General features: G+C 41.5%; 1 protein-coding gene across 1 annotated transcript in view; it reads left to right on the top strand.

Annotated features, from left to right (window-relative positions):
- The window catches only part of AP4S1 (adaptor related protein complex 4 subunit sigma 1), a 47,572-nt gene that overhangs the window by 16,607 nt on the left and 5,644 nt on the right, over nt 1-25,321 (top strand). Inside the window, exons 4-5 of the mRNA XM_075844286.1 lie at nt 6,228-6,296; nt 13,271-13,282. Of these exons, the coding sequence (XP_075700401.1) occupies nt 6,228-6,296; nt 13,271-13,282 (81 nt within the window). The remainder of the gene's footprint in view (nt 1-6,227; nt 6,297-13,270; nt 13,283-25,321) is intronic.

Here is a 25,321-nt window from a genome sequence, read left to right as displayed (position 1 = left end):
TTATCTTATTTATTCCGCACAGTGAACGCCGTAAAAAAAAAAACTAAAAAATACTGACATAATTGCTATTTTTTGGTCACTTTGTCTTCCAAAAATTTTAATAAAAAGTGATCAAAAAGTCGCATGTACCTAAAAATGGTACCTATAAAAACTATAACTCGTCTCGCTAAAAACAAGCCCTCATAGAGCACCGTCGACGAAAAATTTAAACCGTTATGGCTCTCACAACATGGCGACAGAAAAAATCCATTCGCTTTACAAAAGTTATTTTATTGTGCAAAAAGTTGTAAAACATAAAAAGTGCTATAAATTAGGTATTACCGGAATCGGACTGACCTGCAGAATAAAAGTAACATGTAATTTATAATGCGTGGTGAACGCTGTATAAAAAAAACTAAAAAAATATGCCAGAATTGCTGTTTTTTGGTCACCTGGCCTCCCAAAAAAAAAAGGATAACAGGTGATCAAAATGTCGCATGTACCCCAAAATGGTACCAATAAAAACTACAGCCCGTCCCGCAACAAACCAGCCCTCATACCACTACGTCTATGAAAAAATAAAATTAGTCAAGGCACCAATAAATCAGGAAAGAAAAATATGTAGTTGTGCCGGCTCGAGGGGAACATTTCTTCTGTTTCAAGTGGCGAATTATCAAGGCCCCTAAAATTAGGGAACCAGGAAGGGGAGGGCCCAAACATATCTGCTGGAAGTGAGGGCGCCCGTATTATACTAGGACAACACTTTCCCAGCAAAATTCCCCAAACTTCAAAGGTGCGGAGTGTGGACCAAAAGGGGAATAAGTAAAGACCATTTATTAGTGCGACACCGGCCTGTGCAGAAAGGATTGTGTCACAGCATAACACACATCTATGGATTATTTTATTGTTTTTTTTTACCCCACTATACCACCTGACTATGCCCCTTATATACTCCGCCCGCCTTACATGTACCCCGACATTATAAACGGAAACACCAGTAAGACTCAAAACAAAACTACTACAAGCAAAATCCACGCTCCAAAAGCCAAATGGCGCTACCTCCCTTCTGAGCCCTACAGCGTGCCCAAACAGCAGTTTACTTCCACATATATGGCATCGCCATACCCGGGAGAACCCTTTTAACAATTTTTGGGGTGTGTGTCTCCAGTGGCACAAGCTGGGCGCCACATATTGGCATATCTATTGAAAAAACATTTTCACTCTGCAATATCGAGTGCACACCAATTTCTGCCAATCACCTGTGGGGTTAATATGCTCACTACAGCCCTAGGTGAATACCTTGAGGGGTGTAGTTTCCAAAATGGGGTCACTTCTGGGGGGTTTCCACTGTTTTGGTCCCACAGGGACTTTGCAAATGCGACATAGCGCCCAGAAACCAATCCAGCAAAATCTGTACTCCAAAAGCCAAATGGCGCTCCTTCCCTTCTGAGCCCTACTCTGTGCCCAAACAGCAGTTTATGACCACATATGTGGTATTGCCGTACACAGGAGAAGTTGCTTTACAAGTGTTGGGGTGCTTTTTTTCATTTATTTGTTGAGAATATGAAACATTTTCAGCTAAAACTACGTCTTATTGAAGAAAAAGGATTTTTTTTATTTTCACTGCCCAATTCTAATAAAATCTATGAAACACCTGTGGGGTCAAAATGCTCACTACACCCCTAGATGAATTCCTCAAGGGGTGTAGTTTCGTGAATCGAGTCACTTTTGGGGAGTTTCCACTGTACTAGTACCTTAGGAGCTTTGCAAAAGTGACATGGTGTCAAGAAACCAATCCAGCAAAATCTGTGCTCCAAAAGCCAAATGGCACTCCTTCTCTTCTGATCCTTGCCGTATGCCCAAACAGCCGTTTATGACCACAAATTGGGTATTGCCGTACTCCAGAGAAGTTGCTTTACAAATGTTGGGGTTCTTTTATTCCTTTATTTGTTGAGAAAATGAAACATTTTGAGCTAAAGCTACGTCTTATTGGAAAAAAATGTTGTTTTTTTTTATCTTCACTGCCCAATTCTAATAAAATCTATGAAACCCCTGTGGGTTCAAAATGCTCACTACACCCCTAGATGGATTCTTCAAGGGGTGTAGTTTCCTAAATGGAGTCACTTTTTTGTGTTTTCACTGTTTTGGTCCCTTAGGGGCTTTGCAAATGTGACGTGGTCTCCGCAAACCATTCCTGCTAAATTTGATCTCCAAAAGACAAATGGCACTCTTTCCCTTCTAAGCTCCGCCGTGTGTCCAAACAGCCGTTTATGACCACATGCGGGGTATTGTTTTACTCGGGAGAAATTGCTTTACAAAAGTAGTGGTGCATTTTCTCCTTTTAGTCCTTGTGGAAATTAGAAAAAATTAGCTAAACCTACATTTTCTTTGAAAGAATGTAGATTTTCATTTTCACGGCCTACTTCCAATAATTTCTGCAATAAACCTGCGGGGTCAAAATGCTAACTATACCCCTAGATAATTTCCTCAAGGGGTGTAGTTTCCAAAATGGGGTCACTTTTGGGGGATTGCCACTGTTTTGGCGCCGCAAGAGCCTTTCAGACCCGACATGGTGCCTAAAATATTTTCTAATAAAAAGGAGGCCCCAAAATCCTCTAGGTGCTCCTTTGCTTCTGAGGCCGGTGCTTCAGTCAATAAGTGCACTAGGGCCACATGTGGGGTATTTCTAAAAACTGCAGAATCTGGGCAATAGATATTGAGTTGCATTTCTCTGGTACAACTTTGTGTGTTACAAAAAAAATAGATGAAAAATGAATTTCTGCAAAAAAAAAAAGAAATTTGAACATTTCACATCTACTTTGCCTTAATTCCTGTGAAACATCTAAAGGGTTAATAAACTTTTTAAATGCTGTTTTGAATACTTTGAGGGGTGAAGTTTTTAAAATGGGGTGACTTATCGAGGGTTTCTAATATATAAGGCCTTAAAATCCACTTCACAACTGAACTGGGCCCTTTTGACATTTTCTTGAAAATGTGAGAAATTGCTGCTAAAGTTCTAAGCCTTGTGAGGTCATAGAAAAATAAAAGGATGTTCAAAAAACGATGCCAATCTAAAGTAGACATATGGGTGATGTTAATTAGCAACAATTTTGTGTGGTATTACTATCTGTCTTACAAGCCGATACATATAAATTTAGAAAAATGCTAATTTTTGCAATTTTTCGCTAAATTTTGATGTTTTTCACAATTAAATACTTAATGTATCGAGCAAATTTTGCCAGTAACATAAAGTCCAATGTGTCACGAGAAAACAATCTCAGAATCGCTTGGATAGGTAAAAGCATTCCGGAGTTATTACCACATAAAGTGACACATGTCAGATTTGAAAAAATAGGCTGTGTCCTTAAGGCCAAAACAGGCTCAGTCCTTAAGGGGTTAAAGGGTTTATTCATAACTTATAAAGTGATGGCATAAAGCTAGGATATGCCATCACTTTATGATTGGTGAGGGTCTGACCTCTGGGACCCCCACCAATCCTGAGAATTAAGGAGCCGCAGCGCTGATTTAGCGCTGCGACGACTTCAATGTTTTTACCTGTACAGCGGCGCTCTGCTCATCTGCTGTGCAGGGAACTGCAGCATGGCCCTATTCAAGTGAATAGTGCCAGCTGCAGTTCCCTGCACATCTGAATGGCCAGGAGGGAAGGAAAACGCAGTGATAAATCAGCCCTTCATTATCAGGATTAGTGGGAGTTCAGAGGTCGGACCCCCACGGATCACAAAGTGATGGCTTATCCTAGGGATATCCTGAAGATCTAAACCCTATATATTTTCTGAAAGCAGGCAGCCGTGTCCACCTTCATGTAACTTTGTGGCAAACAGGATTTTTTTATTTTTTTTTTAAATGCTGATTGCCACATACTCTCACATTTGGTGGGATTGCCCACAGGTTCAGCCATTCTTGCAAGCTATATTTGATCTGTACAACACGGTCACACATTCAGATGTCTCTCCCTCTAAGGCTCTGGCTCTTCTTTCCCTATGTGACTGCTTTGCTTCACGTTTCAGAAAGGTTTGCTCACACATTTTTGGGCAGCGGCTCAGGGGCATATTTGTAGGTACTGGAAGTCTACAACTCTGCCCCCCATATGTGAATTTGTGGCCGAGTTGAATAATATTCACTGCATGGCGGAATTAGTAGCTCAGTTGTCCATTATAACTGAGATTGTTCTGACACTCCAGTCTCCCTTGTGCGGTGGCTGCTTACTGTTTGCTGTTCTGCTAAATTTGTGATTTTAACAAAAAGCTATGCAGATGATTACACATGAAAACAATGTAAAAATAATAGATCATGGTGTGCAAAGTTCATATATACCACAACCCTTTACATCAACAAGTACTTATATTCTCAAAAATGCTGAAACGAAGGAATATTTGGCTTTCATCCACAAATGGGGTAAAGATATATATACTTCACACAGCAACTACTATTATGCTTCCAATATAAATAAAATTTGAGTGCACAGAATACCATGTATAAAAATAATAATTCATAATGAATAATTTATACACACAACCACCTTCACACAACTTTGCATCATGCATTGATTATAAGCAAAAATTGTATTAAAATTCAACTTTGCAACTAAAATGCGTACTCAAGCAGACCCCTTATGCAAACAAAATCTACTTTGCAAATAAACTGTAAGACGTGAGGAGTACATATATACCACACATGCCGACATTCACAGTGGCGTGTGTTAAAGTAATACCAACACCGCAATACAGCGGCAACCAGTTTTTGTACTTTTTACAGTTAGGCACAGTGCACCATAACAGTGCCAGCTACAGTACTCCCATTAGTGTCAGCCATAAGTACACAGTGCTCCCATTAGTGCCAGCCATAAGTTCACAGTGCTCCCATTAGTGCCAGCCATAAGTACACAGTGCTCCTATTAGTGCCAGCCATAACTACACAGTGCTCCCATTAGTGCCAGCCATAACTACACAGTGCTCCCATTAGTGTCAGCCATAAGTACACAGTGCTCCCATGAGTGTCAGCCATAAGTACACAGTGCTCCCATTAGTGCCAGCCATAAGTACACAGTGCTCCCATTAGTGCCAGCCATAAGTACACAGTGCTCCCATTAGTGCCAGCCATAAGTACACAGTGCTCCCATGAGTGTCAGCCATAAGTTCATAGTGCTCCCATTAGTGTCAGCCATAAGTACACAGTGCTCCCATTAGTGCCAGCCATAAGTACACAGTGCTCCCATTAGTGCCAGCCATAAGTACACAGTGCTCCCATTAGTGCCAGCCATAAGTACACAGTGCTCCTATTAGTGCCAGCCATAAGTACACAGTGCTCCCATTAGTGCCAGCCATAAGTACACAGTGCTCCCATTAGTGCCAGCCATAAGTACACAGTGCTCCCATTAGTGCCAGCCATAAGTACACAGTGCTCCCATTAGTGCCAGCCATAAGTACACAGTGCTCCCATTAGTGCCAGCCATAAGTACACAGTGCTCCCATTAGTGCAAGCCATAAGTACACAGTGCTCCCATTAGTGCCAGCCATAAGTACACAGTGCTCCCATTAGTGCAAGCCATAAGTACACAGTGCTCCCATTAGTGCCAGCCATAAGTACACAGTGCTCCCATTAGTGCCAGCCATAAGTACACAGTGCTCCCATGAGTGTCCGCTATATAGTCCTCAATAAATGCCACTTATAATGCTCCGCGTGAGTATCAAACACTGTTTCCTCATTATTTGTAGCCATTATGTCCCCTATGAATGCTAGCCTTAATGTCCCCATGAGTGTATACTAAAGTAAATACTCGCTCCATCCTCTTCACAGCATAGTTTTAATGGCATGAATAGTTTTTTCTTTGTAAAGGTGGTAAAACCTATAATTTGGTATCGCCGTAGAATAAAGGTAACAAGTTGTTTTTTACCGCACGATGAACGCCGTAAAAGCGAAGACCCAATAATTAATGGCAGAATCGCTTTTTGCCCTTTGCACCCCACAAAGATTTTTTTATTTTACATTAAATTATATGGTAAATTAAATGGTGGCATGAAACACTACAACTCGTCTCCCCAAAAACAAGCCCTCATACGAAAAGATAAAAAAGTTATGGCTTTTGAAAGGCAGGGAGAAAAACAACTAAAATAAAAAAAAAAAATGTGTCTGGTAATTAAGGGGTTAATCACAACAAAAGCCAAAGTCTGTATAGTTTAAGCCTGTGAAAAAGCTGAATGCTATAAGCGTCCCTTCTCTTTTTGCAGAATGAAATGGCGGTCTTTGAGCTGATTCATAATTTTGTGGAAGTATTGGACAAATATTTTAGCCGCGTGGTAAGTAGAAAGAGTTAAAGAGTACCTGTCACCTCTTCTGATATATCTATTTTACTTGTATTCCACATGAAATAACAATTCTGTAACATATTTTCTTAGTATTGTGTGTTGTTCTGTTCCTCTGTGATTCCTCATAGAAATGAATGAATATATTGATAACTGGATGTTACTATTCCCCTTGTCGAAAGGGTGTGTCCCTACGCAGTCTAAAGGCCCTTTTACACTGGGCAATTATCGGGCAGACAAGCATTCATAGAACGCTCGTTGCCGATAATTTCTCCGTGTAAACAGGGCAGCGATCCGCTGATGAACGAGCAAACACTCGTTCATCTCCTGATCAGATCGTATTATAAAACTGAAATCTTATCGTTGTCGGCAGCACATGTCCCTTTGTAAACATGCACTGCCAACATGATGATAATGTATGGGGACGAGCGATCGGAGTAACGAGTGCTCGTCCCCATACATAGCTCCTTGTGATAGGAGCAAACGAGCGCCGATCAACGAGCTGTCTCGTTGGCTCGTTGCACCAGCCAAAATTGGCCTTAAAGGGGTTCTCCGAGATTTTTTTTTAACTTTTATAACCACATTGCACATGTTTACAATTTCTTAATATACTTACCCTTGCAATCTTGCTTCGGTTCTCCACTCTGCCTGCTCCTTCCTGCTCATCACATGACCTCCAACGTCACGTTTTGAGCCTCCTCCACTGTCGTGTCGTATACCCATCACATGTTCTCGGACCAGAGAGACCTCTGAGGGTATACGACGCGTCACTGATGACGTCTCATTTCTGCGGCAGCTTGTACTTTAGTGCCCGCGCAGCTTATCTAGTTGTTCACTGTGAGTTCGCCTGTGCGTGTTTACAGTGATTTTCGACAGCACATGCGCATTACGAACCTGGTGAACGCTTGAGACATCAAGCGATCCGTTCAGTAGCGGAATCCATGACCACAGTGGGATTCCGCTCCTTCGGGGAGGTACAATAGCGCTTGGTGGGGGAGGGGGAGTGTGACATCTACGGAGGTGGGGGATGACATCTACGGAGGTGTGGGGGTGCAAAAAAAATTACTCCTCACAGCGCGAAGTGCATGTGAGGAAGAGGGATTTTTTTTGCACCCCCACCTCCGTAGATGTCATCCACCACCTCTGCAGATGTCACACTCCCCCCTCACCCCACCTGAACCTAGCGCTATTGTACCTCCCCGAGGGAGCGGAATCCGGCAGAGATAAATCACGGCCATTTAGTTTCAGAGGTGTGTCGCGAACTAGATGCTTTGCAATAGCGGAGGGGACGTGAGTGGAGATAGACAGGAGATAGAAGAGGGTTGACGAGGGTTACAGTAGACAGGAACAGGTTTATAAACTTAAAAAGGGAAAGAATAAACAAGTGTAAAATGTGTGTAAACGTAATGGGGGGATAACATTTTGTTACCTTGCTTGAAGAATGTTATCATGGAAACCGCAGTACAGGGAAGGATGTCAGCGGGGACGAGCAAGGACAGCACACATGCACGCTCATTACAGCCTGCAATGCAAAATAAGTATTATCAGAAGGAAACATCAACAAACCGGACCTGGAGTGCATGTAAACAAACGGCGCTAAATTCAAAGAAAATATGGGATAAGTGGATTTTTTTGATACATATACTGGTTTATTGATGTTGTCTTTTATAAGGGGAAATGTATGAAACATTTTTTTTAATATATGATGGTAACTCAGAAAACTCTTTAACTCTAAGGGTATGTGCACACACACTAATTACGTCCGTAATTGACGGACGTATTTCGGCCGCAAGTCCCGGACCGAACACAGTTCAAGGAGCCGGGCTCCTAGCATCATACTTATGTACGATGCTAGAAGTCCCTGCCTCGCTGCAGGACAACTGTCCCGTACTGTAAACATGATTACAGTACGGGACAGTTGTCCTGCAGCGAGGCAGGGACTCCTAGCATCGTACATAAGTATGATGCTAGGAGCCCTGCTCCTTGCACTCTGTTCGGTCCGGGACTTGCGGCCGAAATACGTCCGTCAATTACGGACGTAATTAGTGTGTGTGCACATACCCTAACACTTGGTAGATTGATTATAAATGCTAACAACATTTTTTAGGAAGTTTTCCTTTACTTCATTTTATCTCCAAATAAAATGAACTAGAACCACAAAGCCTTTGGTTTATTACCTGAGACAACCTTGTTGGAGTGCGATTGCATTAGGGATATTATGAGTTTTGTGATTGGCTACAGTGTGTATCAGGCTGTGACACGCAGTAATTGTGTGTGTGCCATTGACCTATCATTGTATTGTACTTTCTAGCTCAATAATAATTGGTGTTTGCTGGAATTTTGTGTAAAGGTCACCAAACAGATTGCCATTAGACCTAAAAACGAAATGATGGAGCAGCAGACTCTGCCACGTGGATCATTTAAAGGGTTTTTCCAGCCAATAAAAATTGATGGCCTATCCCATTCCTGGGACCCCCGCAAATCAACTGTTTTGAAGGGGCCCATGTGCTCGTACGAGCACATCTTCTTCTTCATTTCTTCTTGCTCACTGTGAATCTTCGACACACATTTCTCCTCCTCCTCCTCCTCCTCTCCCTCCTCCCTCCTCCCCCATGAACAGCTGACAATTTATCAGTTTTTAATGGCCATCTTTTTTTACTGTCGTGTGGGTGTAGCCTAAGTGTATGTGCACACGCTTACTTTAAAAACGTCTGAAAATACCGAGCTGTTTTCAAGGGAAAACAGCTCCTGAAATGCAGCCCTTTTTTTTTAGCAACTTGCGTTTTTCGCTGAATTTTTTCAGACCGTTTTTGGAGCTGTTTTTCTATAGAGTGAATGAAAAACGGCTCCAAAAACGGCTCAAGAAGTGACATGCACTTATTTTTTGCGGCCGTTATTTTACGGAGCCGGTTTTCAAAACGGCCACGTAAAAATACGCCTCGTCGGAACAGACTTCAGATTTTTATGGCCCAAAAAATTTCACAAAATAAGCCATGTGAACACACCCTAAATGTTTATGATGCCAGGAGTCCCGTTCACATGTACTGTGCTCGAGCTGGGAAATCGGGCTGACATACGGACTGTTTTTCACGGTCATGTGAATGGGGCCTTAATGTCATTTATTTAACCCTCCATGATGGGGCTGGTACTGCACAGGGTCCTGCTCAGACTTCAGGCACTGTAATGTAAACTCGCTCCAGAGTGCCCGCTCGGCGCTATCTACCCTGCCCTTCTGCAATTTACACTGCTCTCTCCTGCAATGTCAGAGACCGGCTGAGGAGGTGACAGGCAGAGGTTCGATGTTAGTGCATGCAGTACATAATGGATTATACATTCTGTTAACCTGTTCCCTGCCAGGGTACACAGAAGTTATAATCAATTAGATAGACAATTCTCCAATTGTATTTATGATTTTAAAAAAAAAGTATTTGCAGAGGTTAAAAGTTGTGACGTTACGTACAATAATTATAGCAATATATGTTAAAAAGTTATTTACATAAAGAAAATGTATTCAATTATCTCTGGGTATTACTGTTAAATAAACAGAAAAAATAAGAAAAATCTAAATTCAAATGGAAAATCGCCCAAAGGGTTGAAAAAAAATCTAGATTTTATTTCTTGGCAAAATCGCCCAACCCTAACATACACATATAAAATTTTTACCTCATGGCGCAGGGTCGCCGATCAAGGCATTGTCAAATTTATAAACGTCTTATTTTTATATTTTTTCATTCTCCTCAACACACCCTAAAAAATGCTTTAATAATTTATTGATTAACTTTAATGTGCCCCACAATGGTGCCATTGAAAATTTTAACTCGTCCCGCAAATGACAAGCTCTTATACAGCTACGTCGACGGGAAAATAAAAAAAAGTTACGGCCATGGGGGCAAACAAAAAAAAAGTGACAAGTCATCAAAACAAATTAATAAGCAACAAGACAAAGGGAGAGGGATCCCTACTCTTAAGAGCATACAATCTAAATGGAATGGTTGAGTGACACAACAGGTACATGGTGTTTGCCCAGGAGACCTGCCCGCTGTTTTGACAAAGGTAATAGAAATATAGCTGCATGAACCAGTCACCCAGCCATTATCTGAGCCAAAACGCATATGAAGTGCAGAGTGAGGCTAGGATTTCAAGGCATGCCTTAAACTTAGGAGCAAGTCTGATGGTCCAGACCAGTGAGATCTACAGAATGGGAGAATGTAATAAGGAGGGATGAGAGTTGTAGGTCATTGGCTAAGCAGAGCATGACTGTGTAGGGAGATAGAGATGAGGGAGGAGATGTATGACGATGCAGCATTGTGGAGAGCAGTGCGGTCTAGTAGTAGAGTTATGAATTTAAGAAACAGGTCACCGGTGTAATGGGCGAGAGAGCTGAGACATTACTATAAGGCTGGGTTCACACGAGCACATTAACGTCCGTAATGGACGGATGTATTTCGGCCGAAAGTCCCAGACCGAACTCAGTGCAGGGAGCCGGGCTCCTAGCATCGTAGTTATGTACGACGCTAGGAGTCCCTGCCTCTCCGTGGAACTACTGTCCCGTACTGAAAACATGATTACAGTACGGGACAGTTGTCCTGCAGAGAGGCAGGGACTCCTAGCATCGTACATAACTATGACGCTAGGAGCCCGGCTCTCTGCACTGAGTTCGGTCCGGGACTTCCGGCTGAAATACGTCCGTCCAATACGGACGTTAATGTGCTCGTGTGAACCCAGCCTAACCGCTAGACAGAAACATCGACCAGGCTGCTGCGTTCAAGATGGATGTAAGTAAAGCCAGTCTGTTTAATGGAATGCCAGTTGGTAGTAAGTTAAAGTAGTCTAGGCAAGAAATCATTAGGGCCTAGACTAGTGTTATCGCATTGTCAGTGGTGAGGTAGGGACGGATACGAGAGATGTTTTTAAGGTGAAAACTGGATTTGGCAATGGTTTAAAGAGAAAGAAAGGAATATCAGAATCAAGTATAACTTCAAGTTATCGGGCCTGATGTCTAAAGAGGATGGTGGTGCTACAGACCGATAAGTAGGTGAACAGGAGGATAGAGGAAATGGAAGGAGCTTACCTTTAAGAAAGATTAGATGAACATCATTGGGTGGACATGACAACAGAAAGCAATTTTTTTTGTTTCATGCATTGAATATACATTGTTCGGACACCCTTCTGGAATATTTACTCACTGGGAGAGGAGGGGCGTGAGATGTATCGCTGATGTGATGCTGACAGATCTCACTCGACCATTAGAATTCAGAGAATTTCAAGACCAATTTAACTTCTCCTCTCGTGCACGATTTCCTTTCCAGAAGGCTTCTAGCTACGTAAGAAAAATCATACCCCAGTTGTTCGCTGATCTCATCCAAGACCTAGTGGTCAAATTAATCCTAGACTAAAAATGCCAGAAGAATTATATATTATAACTTCCTGAGATCTCCTCACTACACTACACCTCCGACAGGTGCACACTCTTGGTTACAACACTTTCCCACGTTATCCATCAAAGATATTATTGACAGTTTATACACTGCATCGAGGTTTCTTCCATCAGCATCTCACTGAGATATGGCACTGAAAATTGGCCATAGGGCCTACATATCCCCAATGAGAAATTTCTTAATGGGCAGCATTCCTTCATCAGCCTGCCCAAAATGTTCAGAATTGAACACTGACCTCTACCACTGTTTCTGGGGCTGCCCCGTTATCCACCAGTTCTGGAAGAGAGTTGAAACCTTTGCACTACAACACTTAGTTAATTTTGTACTGCTCCCTCCTGCTTGGACAATTTTTGTATTTTGGATTCAGATGCTCCTCCGTGCACTTTCAATGCAAAAAAAACAGCTTTTTATCATTTTGAGTGCATCTCGTAAGACCATCCTACAAGACTGGCTTTCGCCTCAGGCCCCACCCTTAAAATTGTTTTTTGGAAAAACGTTCCCATATTTTTAAGATGGACTGGGTAAAGGCTACGCTGCATAAAGAAACAAAAGTAAAAAAATTATTTTCCTTATGGGAATATTTTATTGACACGCTCCCGCCCAGGATCAAACAAAAACTTAACGACTGCTTTCAATATACCACATGGTATCTTGAGCAATCAGTAGCTGGCGCTCCACCTTATGATAAATGGTCGTATAATCACCTAAACTTTACTACTGATGAATGAGCCTTTTCGCTCACCTGTAAGCGCGTCCTCCTTCATATGCTAAACCTTCTTTCCCTCCCTCCCCTATGGTTGATATATATCTAAATGACACACAGAACTCTTCTCCATACTGTTTATATTGTGAGCATACATACATGATTCTGATTTACCATTATATCGCTCATGTTTGGACATATCTGTTATGATGCTCTCACGGTACGTTCACACGCTTAACAAAAAACATCTGAAAATACCAAGCTGTTTACAAGGGAAAACAGCTCCTGATTTTCAGCCATTTTTTTAAGCAAACTCACGTTTTTCGCTGCGTTTTTCATGGCCGTTTTTTAAGCTGTTTTTTTCTATAGAGTCAATGAAAAGCGGCTCAAGAAGTGACATGCACTTCTTTTTTGCAGCCGTTTTTTTACGTGGCCGTTTTATAAAACAGCCGCGTAAAAAAACACCCCGTCGGAACAGAAAGAAGTTTTTCCTATTGAAATCAATGGGCAGATGTTTGGAGGCGTTTTGCTTCTGATTTTTCAGACTTTTTTCGGACGTTTACGGCCCGAAAAACGTCTGAAAATAAGCCGTGTGAACATACCCTTACTGTTTGAGATATTTTGATTGAGTACCTTATGTGTAAATGTTCGACATCAATATTATTTATGTCTTACCTCCCCTTTCTGCTCCCCTTCCCTTCCCTACCCTTGTTATATTGAAAGCTTTGTCAAAACAAAATAAAAACATTTAAAAAAATAGATAAATGAATATACATTGTTAAGCATTTGTAGATTCTTTCTGACATTTTCATGTTTTTCCTTTACAGAGTGAACTGGATGTATCCTTTTCTAAGTTGGTTGCTTTTTAGGTACTGCATATTTGTGATAAACTACTCCTCTCTATTTAACCCCTTCAGGACGCAGCCAATTTTTTTCCAAATCTGACATGTGTCACTTTATGTGGTAATAACTTCAGAATGCTTTTACCTATCCAAGTGATTCTGAGATCTCGTGACGTATTTTACTTTATGTTAGTGAACAAATTTGGTCGATTAAATTCAATATTTATTTGTGGAAAAAAAACAAGATTTAGAGAAAATATGCAAAAATTTGAATTTTTCTACATTTAAATGTATCTGCTTGTAAACCAGATAGTAATACCACACAAAATTGTTACTAGTTTATATTTTCCATAATGCTACTTTATATTGGCAACGTTTGAACATTTTTTTATTTTTCTAGAACGTTACAAGGCTTAGAACTTTAGCAGCAATTTCTCATGTTTTCAAGAAAATTTCAAAAGGCCATTTTTACAGGGACCAGTTCAGTTCTGAAGTGGCTTTGAGGGCCTTATATATTAGAAAGTCCCCATAAATCACCCCATTTTGAAAACTGCACCCCTCAAAGTATTCAAAACAGCATTCAGAAAGTGTTTTAACCCTTCGGGCGTTTCACAGGAATTAAAGCAAAGTAGAGGTGAAATTTTCAAATTTCATTTTTTTTACCAGAATTCCTTTGTAATACATTTTTTTCTGTACCACAGAAGGTTTTACCCGAGAAATGCAACTCCATATTTATTTCCCAGATTCTGTAGTTTTTAGAAATATCCCACATGTGGCCCTAGCGTGCTAATGGACTGAAACACCGGCCTCAAAAGCAATTGAGCACCTAGAGGATTTTTGGGCCTCCTTTTTATTAGAATATATTTTAGGCGCCATGTCAGGTTTGAAGAGGTCTTGTTGTGCCAGAACAGTAAAGACCCCCCAAAAGTGACCCCATTTTGGAAACTACACCCCTCAAGGAATTTATCTAGGGGTATAGATAGCATTTTGAACCCACAGGTTTTTTTGCTAAATTTATTTGAATTAGTATGTGAAGATGAAAATCAACTTTTTTTCTGGAAAAAAAGTAGACATTTTTACAAGGAATTAAGGAGAAAAAGCACCCCTACATTTGTAAAGCAATTACTCCCGATTACAGCAATACCCCATATGTGGTAATAAACTGCTATTTGGACACATGGGAGGGCTCAGAAGGGAAGGAGCACCATTTGGAGTTTGGACTTCTGATTTTGTTGGAATAGTTTTCAGTGCCGTGTCACGTTTGCAATGCACTGGAGGGAACAAAACAATGGAAACCCCCCAAAAGTGACCCCATTTTGGAAACTACACCCCCTCAAGGAATTTTTCTAGGGGTATAGTTAGCATTTTGACCCCACAGTTGTTTTTGCTGAATTCATTGGAATTTTTCTGTAAAGGTGAAAATCGACTTTTTTTTTCTGAAAAAACAGACATTTTTAATTTTTCCACACCCCAAGAATTGTAAACCAATTTCTCCCGATTATGGAAATACGCAATATGTGGTAATAACCGCTGTTTGGACCCACAGCGGGGCTTAGAAGGGAAGGAGTGCCAAATGGCTTTTTTAATGTCAACATTATTTCCACTAAAATAATGAATTTTTTTCATTTTCATAAAGGAGGAAAAAACACCCCAACATTTGTAAAGCAATTTCTCCTGAGTATAGCAATACCCCACATGTGGTCATAAATGCTTTTTCATTAGAAATGAATTGACCCTTTCCGGACTTTTCTTTTTCGTTTTTTCCTGCCCGCTTTCCAAGAGCCATAACTTTTTTTTACTTTTCCGTCAATGGAGTGGTGTGAGGGCTTATTTTTTGCGGGAGGAGTTGTAGTTTCAATTGACACCATTTAAAGTACCATTTAATGTACTGGGAAACTGAAAATAAAATTCCTTGCAGGCTGAAATTGAAAAAAACTGCGCTTCCTCCATTGTTTTTTTTTTTTTTTCTTACTGCTTTCACCGTGCAGTAAAAACCTCAACTTAAAATATTTTCTGCGACTCAATAAGATTATTTTTTTTTATATTTTACTACTTTTACAAAGCAAAAAAAATTAAATTGTTTTGTTTCACCATATTCTGAGAGGCATCACTTTTTTTTTTTTTTTTTGTCGATTTGAGAGGTGTGAGAGCTTATTTTATGCAAGACGAGCTGTAGTTTTTATTTTGGTCAATACAATCTTTTGATCACTTTTATTAAATTTTTTGGTAGAGCCAAGGTGACTAAAAAACAGCGATTTTGTCGTTTTAAATTCTTTATTTTTTTTGGACTTTATTTCTTAAATTTTTTTTCATTAACCCCTTAATGACCAAGCTAGTTTGGACCTTAATGACAAAGCCAGATTTTTCAAATCTGGTATGTCTGACTTTATCAGAGAATAACTCTGCGAAAGTTCTGAATATCCAAGTAATTCTGACATTGTTTTTTGTATTATTTTAGTGGTAAAAGTAGACTGATACGATTTGCGGAAATTAATTAAAAAATAGAAAAATTTAAGAAATTTTGTAAAAATTAAATTTTTTCCCTATTTTTAACTGCAATATGTCACATATGTACACACATACTGTACAATTTTTTTTATTAAATATATATTTCCATCTATTTACTCTATTTTGGCAGCACTTTTGAAAAAAATTAAATACGTTTTCAGCAATTTAGAGGACTTACAAATTGAATAATAATTTTTTTAATTTTGAAGTACATTTTGTTTTCCTGCACCAAGCCAGGTTTTCAGGGGCTCATAGGTCTGAGAATGATGGAAACCCCCACAAATGACCCCATTTAGAAAACTAGACCCCTTAAGGTATTTATCTAGGGGTGTAGTGAGTATTTTGACCCCACAGTTTTTTGCTAAATTTAATGCATAGCAGGTGAAAAAAAACCAAAAACACTTTTTTCATAAAAGTATCACTTTGAAGACAGATTTCTGTGTAAAGCGACCATAAGAATGAAGAAACACACCCCAAAATCTATCACCCTGTTTCTCCGGTTTTTAAAAATGCCCCCATTGTGACCCTAATACATTGCCTCGAAACTCCCCATAAATGACCCCATTTAGAAAACTAGACCCCTTAAGGTATTTATCTAGGGGTATAGTAAGTATTTTGACCCCACAGTTTTTTGCTAAATTTAATACATAGCAGGTGAAAAAAAATTTAACTTCACTTTTTTCATAAAAGTATCACTTTGAAGACCGATATCTTTGTAAAGCGAACATGAAAATGAAGAAACACACCCCAAAATCTATCACCCGGTTTCTCCTGTTTTCAAAAATACTCTCATTGTTGCCCCAATCTGCTTATTAGACATGTGGCTGGGCCAAAAAGAGAGGGAGCACGCTTTGGCTTTCAGGGCACAATTGAATAAATTCACAGCCCCATATCATGCATTTAGAGGCATTGAGCAGCCTGAACAAAAAAAAAAAAACACGCAGAAATGACCCCATTTTAAAAACTAAACCCCTAAAGGTATTCATCTAGTGGTGTAGTGGGCATGTGGACCAAAAATTTTTTAAAGGAGGAAATAATGGGTTTTATTTCAGACACTATGGGTATATAATGTTTTCTTCAAATTCTTATTACGTTTCCAGATAAAATAGAGGAGACGTGGTAGAAGGTTATTTTGTTAGAAATATGCCACATTAATAAATTTGTGCGGCACAGAATAGAAGTGAAGCCGTGTATTCATAACGGATACATGTCGCTATAGACGTATTTGCCTGTACTTATGACACTGTCTTGCTGAAGAAGCAGTTGGTGCCATTATGATGTCATTGTGGACAGAATTCTGTCCTAATATAAAATCAGTCAGAGAGGAAAAAATAAACTGTACTGGAGTGACGGGCAATATCTTCAAACAAATGGAGGAAAATGTATCCAACTATGTTGCAAACTCGAGTCTGTTCACTAGATAGAAGAACACCTGCAGGGCTGCCATGACAAGGTTTTTTTTTTTTCAGTGACTGGTTGTACAACATCTCTTTAGCTCTATCAATCCCTATATGAGGGACGAACGTGCCAAGTGACGCGGTACACCATAACAGGCCCCTGCCCGGCAAGGTAGGAACAGCTATGTGCACAAAACAACCAATCACCTACAGAATATATAGAGGGGCAATGTCCAAAACCATCTATAGGAACAGTAAAGGATCACTAATCCCCAAAATGATGTCAGTATTTCCATAAGAACCGTAACAAAGCCCATGGTGTATTGATAAGGAACAGCTCAATTATTAGAGATCCTACAAAAAAAAAAAAATCATGCCCGTATCACGGTACAGAATTAGGAATGTAACAGCTGTATGTGGCAGGACGTAATCATAAGAAAAAGGAAATACATCCCCAATTTATTCTTGTAACCATTGCTAAAATGCACGACTTCCACTAATTCAGGGGCCGCAGGTGTTGGATTTATCTACTAATAAATGCAATGCCCACATTTATTTTTTATTTCAAGAACACTTGTGGGGTCCATGTTCTGAATAGACAGATGTGGGCTCCTGCACAATAAACTGTATTCATTTGTGAGTGATCAAGTCCTGGATTTAATTGTCCAAGAATTGTATAAAAAAAATCATAAAGGGGAAATTTAGTTTTACGGTCTGAAATAAATAAACCTCCCCATGAGAATCCCTCCCTCCCTTGGAAAGCCCAGAAACTAAACAAAAAAATATGCATAAATGAAATTGACTCCCTAAAAAGAATCCCCCCCCCCCCGCCCCACCCTTTTTGGTTTTCCCTAAATTATAGATAAAATTTATAATTAGAAACTGTGTGGTAGGTCTCCAAACAGGGGTAGTTGCACAGGCCTGGATTTGAAGGGCACATGGGGCAGTAAAACCGGGAATCGCTCCTCCTTCCGTGTTTACTGCACACCCGGCATCTCTTTTGGGGGTATCTTTGGTTCACAGAGGCAGCGACGGGGTGAAGGAAGTGGCGCTCAGTGAGCCTTTTGACATTCTCTGACACGAAGGAGTCTCTAGGTGCGGGGGAGTCAAACAGGAGGTGCTCTATAATTTTCTCCTGATACTGGAGGAAACTGAGCGTTCCCTGGGTCTTGTACAGCACATAGCTGTTGTAAGTGGCCATTTGGATAAGGTAGATCGCTACCTTTTTATACCAGGCTCTAGTTTTGCGCTTGACCAGGTACGGTTGTAGGACCTGGTCAGATAGATCGACTCCCCACATGAACTTGTTATAGTCCACCACGCAGACCGGTTTCCTCTTATCAGAGTTAGCGCCCCTCTCTCTTACTGCCACTGTAGTGTCCTCGTGCACGGTGGAGAGCATGTACACGTCCTTTTTGTCACTCCATTTGACAGCGAGCAACTGGTCACTTGCAAATGAGAGTGACGCACCCCTTACTAGTCGCCTGGACACCAGTCGTTGAGGGAAGCCGACTCTATTTTTTCGTACCGTCCCACAGGCCCCTGTATTCGCAGCATGGAGGGACTTATACAGGGGGACACTGGTGTAGTAATTGTCGGTGTACACATGGTACCCTTTCTGTAGGAATGCAAAAAAATGGGACATAGAATGTAATTAAAACCACAGAAAAGGCCATACTCACAGATTAGGTGGTGGGTAAAAAAACCCGTTCCAAACAGGACGCAACCAGGTCAGAGAATGCTGTTGAAGGGAAGTGCCCAGGTGTGTTTAAATAATGATAGCCACTCCCACTAACCTTGAGGGGAGTGGTGTGTTGGGCATAGAAGTAAATGTGTAATAATAATAAATAAATAATGAAGTACTGTGTATAGTGTACATGTGAGGTATAGGGGACATGACTAAGTGTAGTGTGTAGAAATCAGGGCTGTGATTGAAACAAAAACGTGAGTGTAGTGTATAAAACATGGAGGCATAGTGTTTGGATAGTGAGGCACAGCATATATCGCCGAATAGCAGCCTATTTAGAACGCCCATACTGTAAAAGAGCGGGCTGCCCTGCGTGCAGCGCCAAACATCCGCACACCAGGCTATCCCAGCATCATAAGACCCGGGCGCGTCCTGAAAAAAAGTATGTACAATGTAAGTAACCATGAAAAAACATGGGGTATTAGTTGTTGTTTTGGCCAAACAGGGCAGGCCGCTCTCTTACAGTATGGGCGTTCTAAATAGTCTGCTATTCGGCGATATATGCTGTGCCTCACTATCCAAACACTATGCCTCCATGTTTTATACACTACACTCACGTTTTTGTTTCACTCACAGCCCTGATTTCTACACACTACACTTAGTCATGTCCCCTATACCTCACATGTACACTATACACAGTACTTCATTATTTATTTATTATTATTTCTGTAGGAATGGAACCATGAGTTCCCAGACAATTTTCCCACTAATGCCAATATCCTCTGGGCATCCTGGGGGATTAAGGTGGCGGTCCCTGCCCTCATAAATGAAAAAGCCACAGGTGTAGCCCGTTGTGCTTTCGCACACCTTATAAAGTTTCACTCCGTATCGGACTCTTTTGGAGGGGATGTATTGGCGAAATGATAGACGGCCCTTGAAGGACATAAGGGACTCATCTACCGCTAGTTTTTGGCCTGGGGTGTATAAATTGAAAAATGAGTCACTTAGGAGGGAGATAAGGGGTCTCAGTTTGTTGAGGCGATCATAGGCTGGGTCACTTCTTGGGGGGATTTGTGTATTGTCAGAAAAATGCATGAAACGCATTAGAGTCTCATAGCGTGTTCGGGCCATAACGGCTGCAAATACAGGGGTGGTATGTATAGCGCTGGTAGCCCAATAGGAGCCGATAGAGGTTTTTTTTACTATGCCAATGTTTAGGGTAATTCCCCCCAAAAAATTTATTTCAGAAACTGTTGTGGGGATCCATCCTCTGGCATAGCAAGACCTGGGATTTTGGGTGCCAAATTGCCTGGCGTATAAATTCGTCTGCTGGACGATTAGTTCCAGGACCTGATCGCCTATAAACAAATGAAAAAAATTATAGGGACTAAAATTTGAGACATCTGCGTTGATGCCTGGAGTTGCTGTAAATGGCAAAACTTGGGGGGAGAAAGCAATTGCAGGATCCCAAATTGCGGGAGGGACTGCAGTACTAGGCCCGTCTCCTGACGCTTGACCGCTGCGTCCACCACCATAGGGCTGGGGGGGTCCAGTGGCAGAAGTAGAACTTGTGTCGCTTTCTGAGCCAAGTTCTGCTTCTGACGCAGTGTCCGTATCACTGCCGGAACCGCTAGAGCACAGCATGGCGTATGCCTGCTCTGCAGAGAACATTCTGCGGCTTCAGCGGTTCATGTTCACGACACAATTATTTTATTTTTTTTAGAAGACAAACAAAAAAACGGGGTGATTACGTGTAATCTGGGGTGATTATTGGTAATCTGGGGTAATTACGGGTAATCTGGGGTAATTACGGGTAATCTGGGGTGATTACGGGTAATCTGGGGTGATTACGGGTAATCAGGGGTGATTACGGTAATCTGGGGTGATTACGGGTAATAGGGGTAATTACGGACAATATTCGGATAATATCGGAACACTGGCGAGTATGTGGTGTATTTTACAGTATAATACAGCACAAGATTTGTATAGTATCTCTCTCTCTCTCCTCTCACAGATCAACCACAGTGAGAGGAGGGAGGGAAAGAGCACAAATCCTGTGCTGTATTTTGAAAATATGGGACTATGGTCACTGTGATATACCTATCTGATCAGGGACCAATTATAACAGTCCCTGATCAGTTTTTATGTACAGGCAGAATAGCTGCCTTTCAGTGACAGCGCATGCGTGTGCCATTTTTATTTTATTTTCCCGGCAGTTGGGGGGTAACGCGTTAGTTTTTTTATCTCCTCTCACCAAACATTCATGGTGAGAGGAGATAAAAATGTTGATTTTCCACCGCTTCACTCATTGTAACGGCGGTCGCCGGTATTCGTTGAATACCGGCGATCGCCGGTTTGGGGACCGCAAACAACGGTCCCCAGACTGTGCTCCAAGCCCTCAGCTACCTCCGGTAGCTGAGAGCAGGGAGCTATCTCTTCACGGTGCCGCAATTTTATTCTGATGCAGTGCCGTGTAAAGGCCTATGCATCAGAATAAAGCCCGTTAGTGACCGCCGTGAAAAGGCGTATTGGCGGTCACTAACGGGTTAAGCTATTCAGGAGTGTAGTGAGCATGCTGACCACTATGTTCTCATAAAGGAGGCATGTCCTGAAAAATTTATTTGCCCGTTGGACTATGTCTTGCTAACAAAGCAATTGTCCCACATTTGTGTCATTCTGATGCCGTTGTGAACAGCATTCTAGTCTGATATATAATAAATTATAATAAATTATAGTGGGAAAAATCAACTGTTCTGGAGTGAACGGCAATAAATTTATAAAAAAATGGAGGAAAACTTATCCAACGATGTGGCAAACTGGAGTTTGTTCACGAGATAAAAACACCTGTAGGGATATGATGACATCTTGTTTTTTATAGTGACTGGTCATACAATGTCTCTTTAGCCTCATCAATCCCTATATAAGGGACAAACGTACCAAGCGACACGGTACACCATAACAGACCCCTGCCCGGCAAGGTAGGAACCGCTATGCGCACTAAACAACCAATCACCTACAGAATATATAAAGGGACAGTGTCCAAAACCATATATAGGAACAGTAAAGGATCACTAGTCCCCAAAATAATGTCAGTATTGCCAGAAGTATTGTCGGGTGTAAGAGATCCAGTAAAAACCCGAAGAAAACTGTAGTAAAGCCCATGGAGTATTGATATGGAACAGCTCGATTATTAGAGATCCTACAAAAAAAAAAAATATGCCCATTTCACGATACAGTAAAACAAATTGAGCTTTGTGTGGCAGGACATAGTCATTACAGGTCATCTTACATTTTGAAAAAAAAAAAGATATGCCATTTCAGTGACAACATAGGGTCACATTTTGAAAGCTATAACCCTTATGCTTTTTATCTAGGTGTGTAGTGAGTATTTAGACCCTGCAAATATTGAGGCCTTAATATTTAGCGTGCCTTTTCTCCTGTGCTTCAAGATATTCATCTAGAGGTATAATGGAAATTTTTAGTTCTATTTAGTGGTTTTACTGGGATGTCAGGATTGCACATCAGACCTCAGAATTGAATGAGTGCCAGGAGGTTTTTAGGGCCCACTTTTTACTCGTAAGATTTTATGCAACACGGGTGCCAGAACATTTAGAAAATTCATAAAATGCCTCCTTGATTAAAATTGAAACTTTCAAGGTATTCATCTAGGGGTATAATGGGAATTTTTCATTTTATTTGGTAGTTTTTTTGTTTTTTTTAAATGTCAATTGGGACAAAATGGGAAATTAAATAAATTTTAGAAAGTAAATACCCAGGCGATAGAAGTCAGGAAGTAAAGGGACTTAATTAAAATCACCAGAGGTGTGGTATATTCGAAAGCACTCTCCAATGCAGAGGCCCGGTTTAGAGGGGCAGGTCTCACAGTAGTGAGTGGTGTCTTTCCTAATGCCCCTCATCGAGCACACTCGACACCTTCTTTGGGGCCTCCTTTTCTTTTCAGTGGGGGGAAGTACGCCAGGGAAATGCTGCCCATGAACAATTCTTGAGCCCACTATTCCAGAAGCACTGCTGCTTCCACTGCCACTCTCCCCTTCCTGGTCTCCAAAAATCAAAGTTTTAATAATTTTTTCTTGAAAATCAAGAAAAGTTCCCCTGTGGCCTGCACTTTTATACAAAACAAAGGAATTATATAGTGCCACTTGTGTCAGGTATACGGCCAATTTTTTATACCAGGTTCTTGTTTTTCTGAGGGCATTGTAGGGTTGCAGAACCTGGTCCAAAAGATCCACCCCTCCCATGAACTGGTTGTAATCCTGGATACACACAGGCTTGATGGTGTGCTCTGTGGTTCCTCGCACTGGGACAGGGCTGGATTGGTCTGCATGGATAGTAGTCAATACAAGGACATCACACTTGTCCGTGTATTTGACAAGAAGCAAATTGTCACTGCAAACAGCCCTGCTTTCCCCTCGGCGCACTGTATGATCTACAAAGTCCATGGGGAGACCCTTTTGGTTTCTCCTGATTGTGCCGCATGCTGCGGTTCCTCTAACAGCAAGGCACTTCAAAAGGGGGACACTATTGTAAAAATTATCAATATATAGATGGTATCCCTGGTCTAGTATGGGGTGCAGCAAATCCCATACTATCTTCCCACTTATTCCTAGGACAGGGGGACAGTCCGGGGGCTCTATTGCAGAATCTTTTCCCTCATAGATTCTGAATTTAAAAGTGTATCCAGATGCGCTTTCACACACTTTATACAGCTTCACGCCATACCTAGACTTTTTGTTGGGCAGGTACTGGCGGAAGTGTAGCCTGCCTTTGAAATGAACCAAGCATTCGTCCACTGCAATGCATTTTTGTGGGGTGTAAATCTCTTTAAATTTTGAATTATAGTGGTTCACTACAGGTCTAATTTTGAACAGTCTGTCAAAACTGGGGTCATTTGTGGCTGGGCATTCCTCATTGTTGTTATAATGCAGGAACCGTAGCAGGATCTCGAAACGAGCCCTAGGCATGGTGAGGCGGTAAAGTGGGCAATGGTGTAGCATATCAGTGCTCCAATAGGAGCGAATAGAGGGCTTTTTTGTAATGCCCATGTTAAGTAATAGGCCCCAAAATTTCAGTATTTCATTTGAATTGGTAGGGGTCCATTTTTGGGGCCTGGCATAGTAACTGTTGGGATTGCGGGCAATAAATTGTGCCGCATAAATATTTGTCTGCTGTACCATAAGACAAATTAGTTCATCAGAGAAATATAATTTAAAAAAAATCTATCTCTCTGAATCCAGTAGTGTCCACGTTGGTGCCTGGGTTGGCAGTAAATTCAGGCACCTGGGGCATATAATTATCAGGGGCATCTGAATTTGGTTGTGCTTGCGCACTAGCCCTAGAACGTCTACGGGGGGGGGGTTCATCACTAGATGTGTCACTTGAGGATGACGACATCAAAAATGTCACCTCATCTACACTGTCAGACTCTGACTCTGCACAGAATAAGGCGTACGCCTCTTCAGCAGTGAACACCCGCTTTGTCATTATAATAGTTTTTAACTCCCTGAACCTCTAACCCTAATTAGCCCTACCTAATACCCTAATGCTATATTATTTTTAACTAGCCCTGACAGTACCTAACCTTACACCACGTACACTCTAACAAGCTAGTCTGATACTATCCCTAACTAATTTACTATCCCTGTCGCTCACTAACAAACTTTTTTTTATAGGTTTATAAGAACAAAAAAACTGAACTGATTCAGTGATGCCTGTCACTAGGCAACAGACGATACTGATTGGGTGATGTGGCACACTGGGGTGCTGATGAGGCAAAAGGATTTGCTGATGGGGCACAGGAGGTGACTGACTAGCTGTGGGAGTGACTGGTCAGCACAGGGGGTGACTGATCAGGCTGTGGGGGTGACTGATCAGGCTGTGGGGGTGACTGGTCAGCACAGGGGGTGACTGATCAGGCTGTGGGGGTGACTGGTCAGCACAGGGGGTGACAGGTCAGCACAGGGGGTGACTGGTCAGCACTGGGAGTGACTGATCAGGCTGTGGGGGTGACTGATCAGGTGGTGGGGGTGACTGATCAGGCTGTGGGGGTATATTTCATTCACAAGTAAAATTAGAATCCGTCTCTGATCTCCTCTCAAAACCAACAGAGGAGCTCAGAGACGGAGACTATAGAAAAACAAGTCCTGCCTACGTCACACTAACTGTGATTCGTCTGTCTGCACTGACAGACCTATCACAGCGATCGCCGACAGGGGACCACTTTCATTGGTCCCCTGTCGGCTAGCTCTGTTGCTAAGCTGTCTCGGACAGCAGTTTGCAGTGAACTGTCACCTCGCCCCGCGGCGCTGTGACAGTTTAACTGCATCACGTACATGCACGTGGGAATGCGCTAACCAGCCGCATTCCCCGACGTGCATGTACGTGAAAATGCGGGAAGGGGTTAATAATAACTATTTACTTTTATTT

Source organism: Rhinoderma darwinii, chromosome 12 (genome assembly GCF_050947455.1).
Source record: "Rhinoderma darwinii isolate aRhiDar2 chromosome 12, aRhiDar2.hap1, whole genome shotgun sequence".
Lineage (NCBI taxonomy): Eukaryota > Metazoa > Chordata > Amphibia > Anura > Rhinodermatidae > Rhinoderma > Rhinoderma darwinii.
This window is presented reverse-complemented; position numbering and strand designations above follow the sequence as displayed.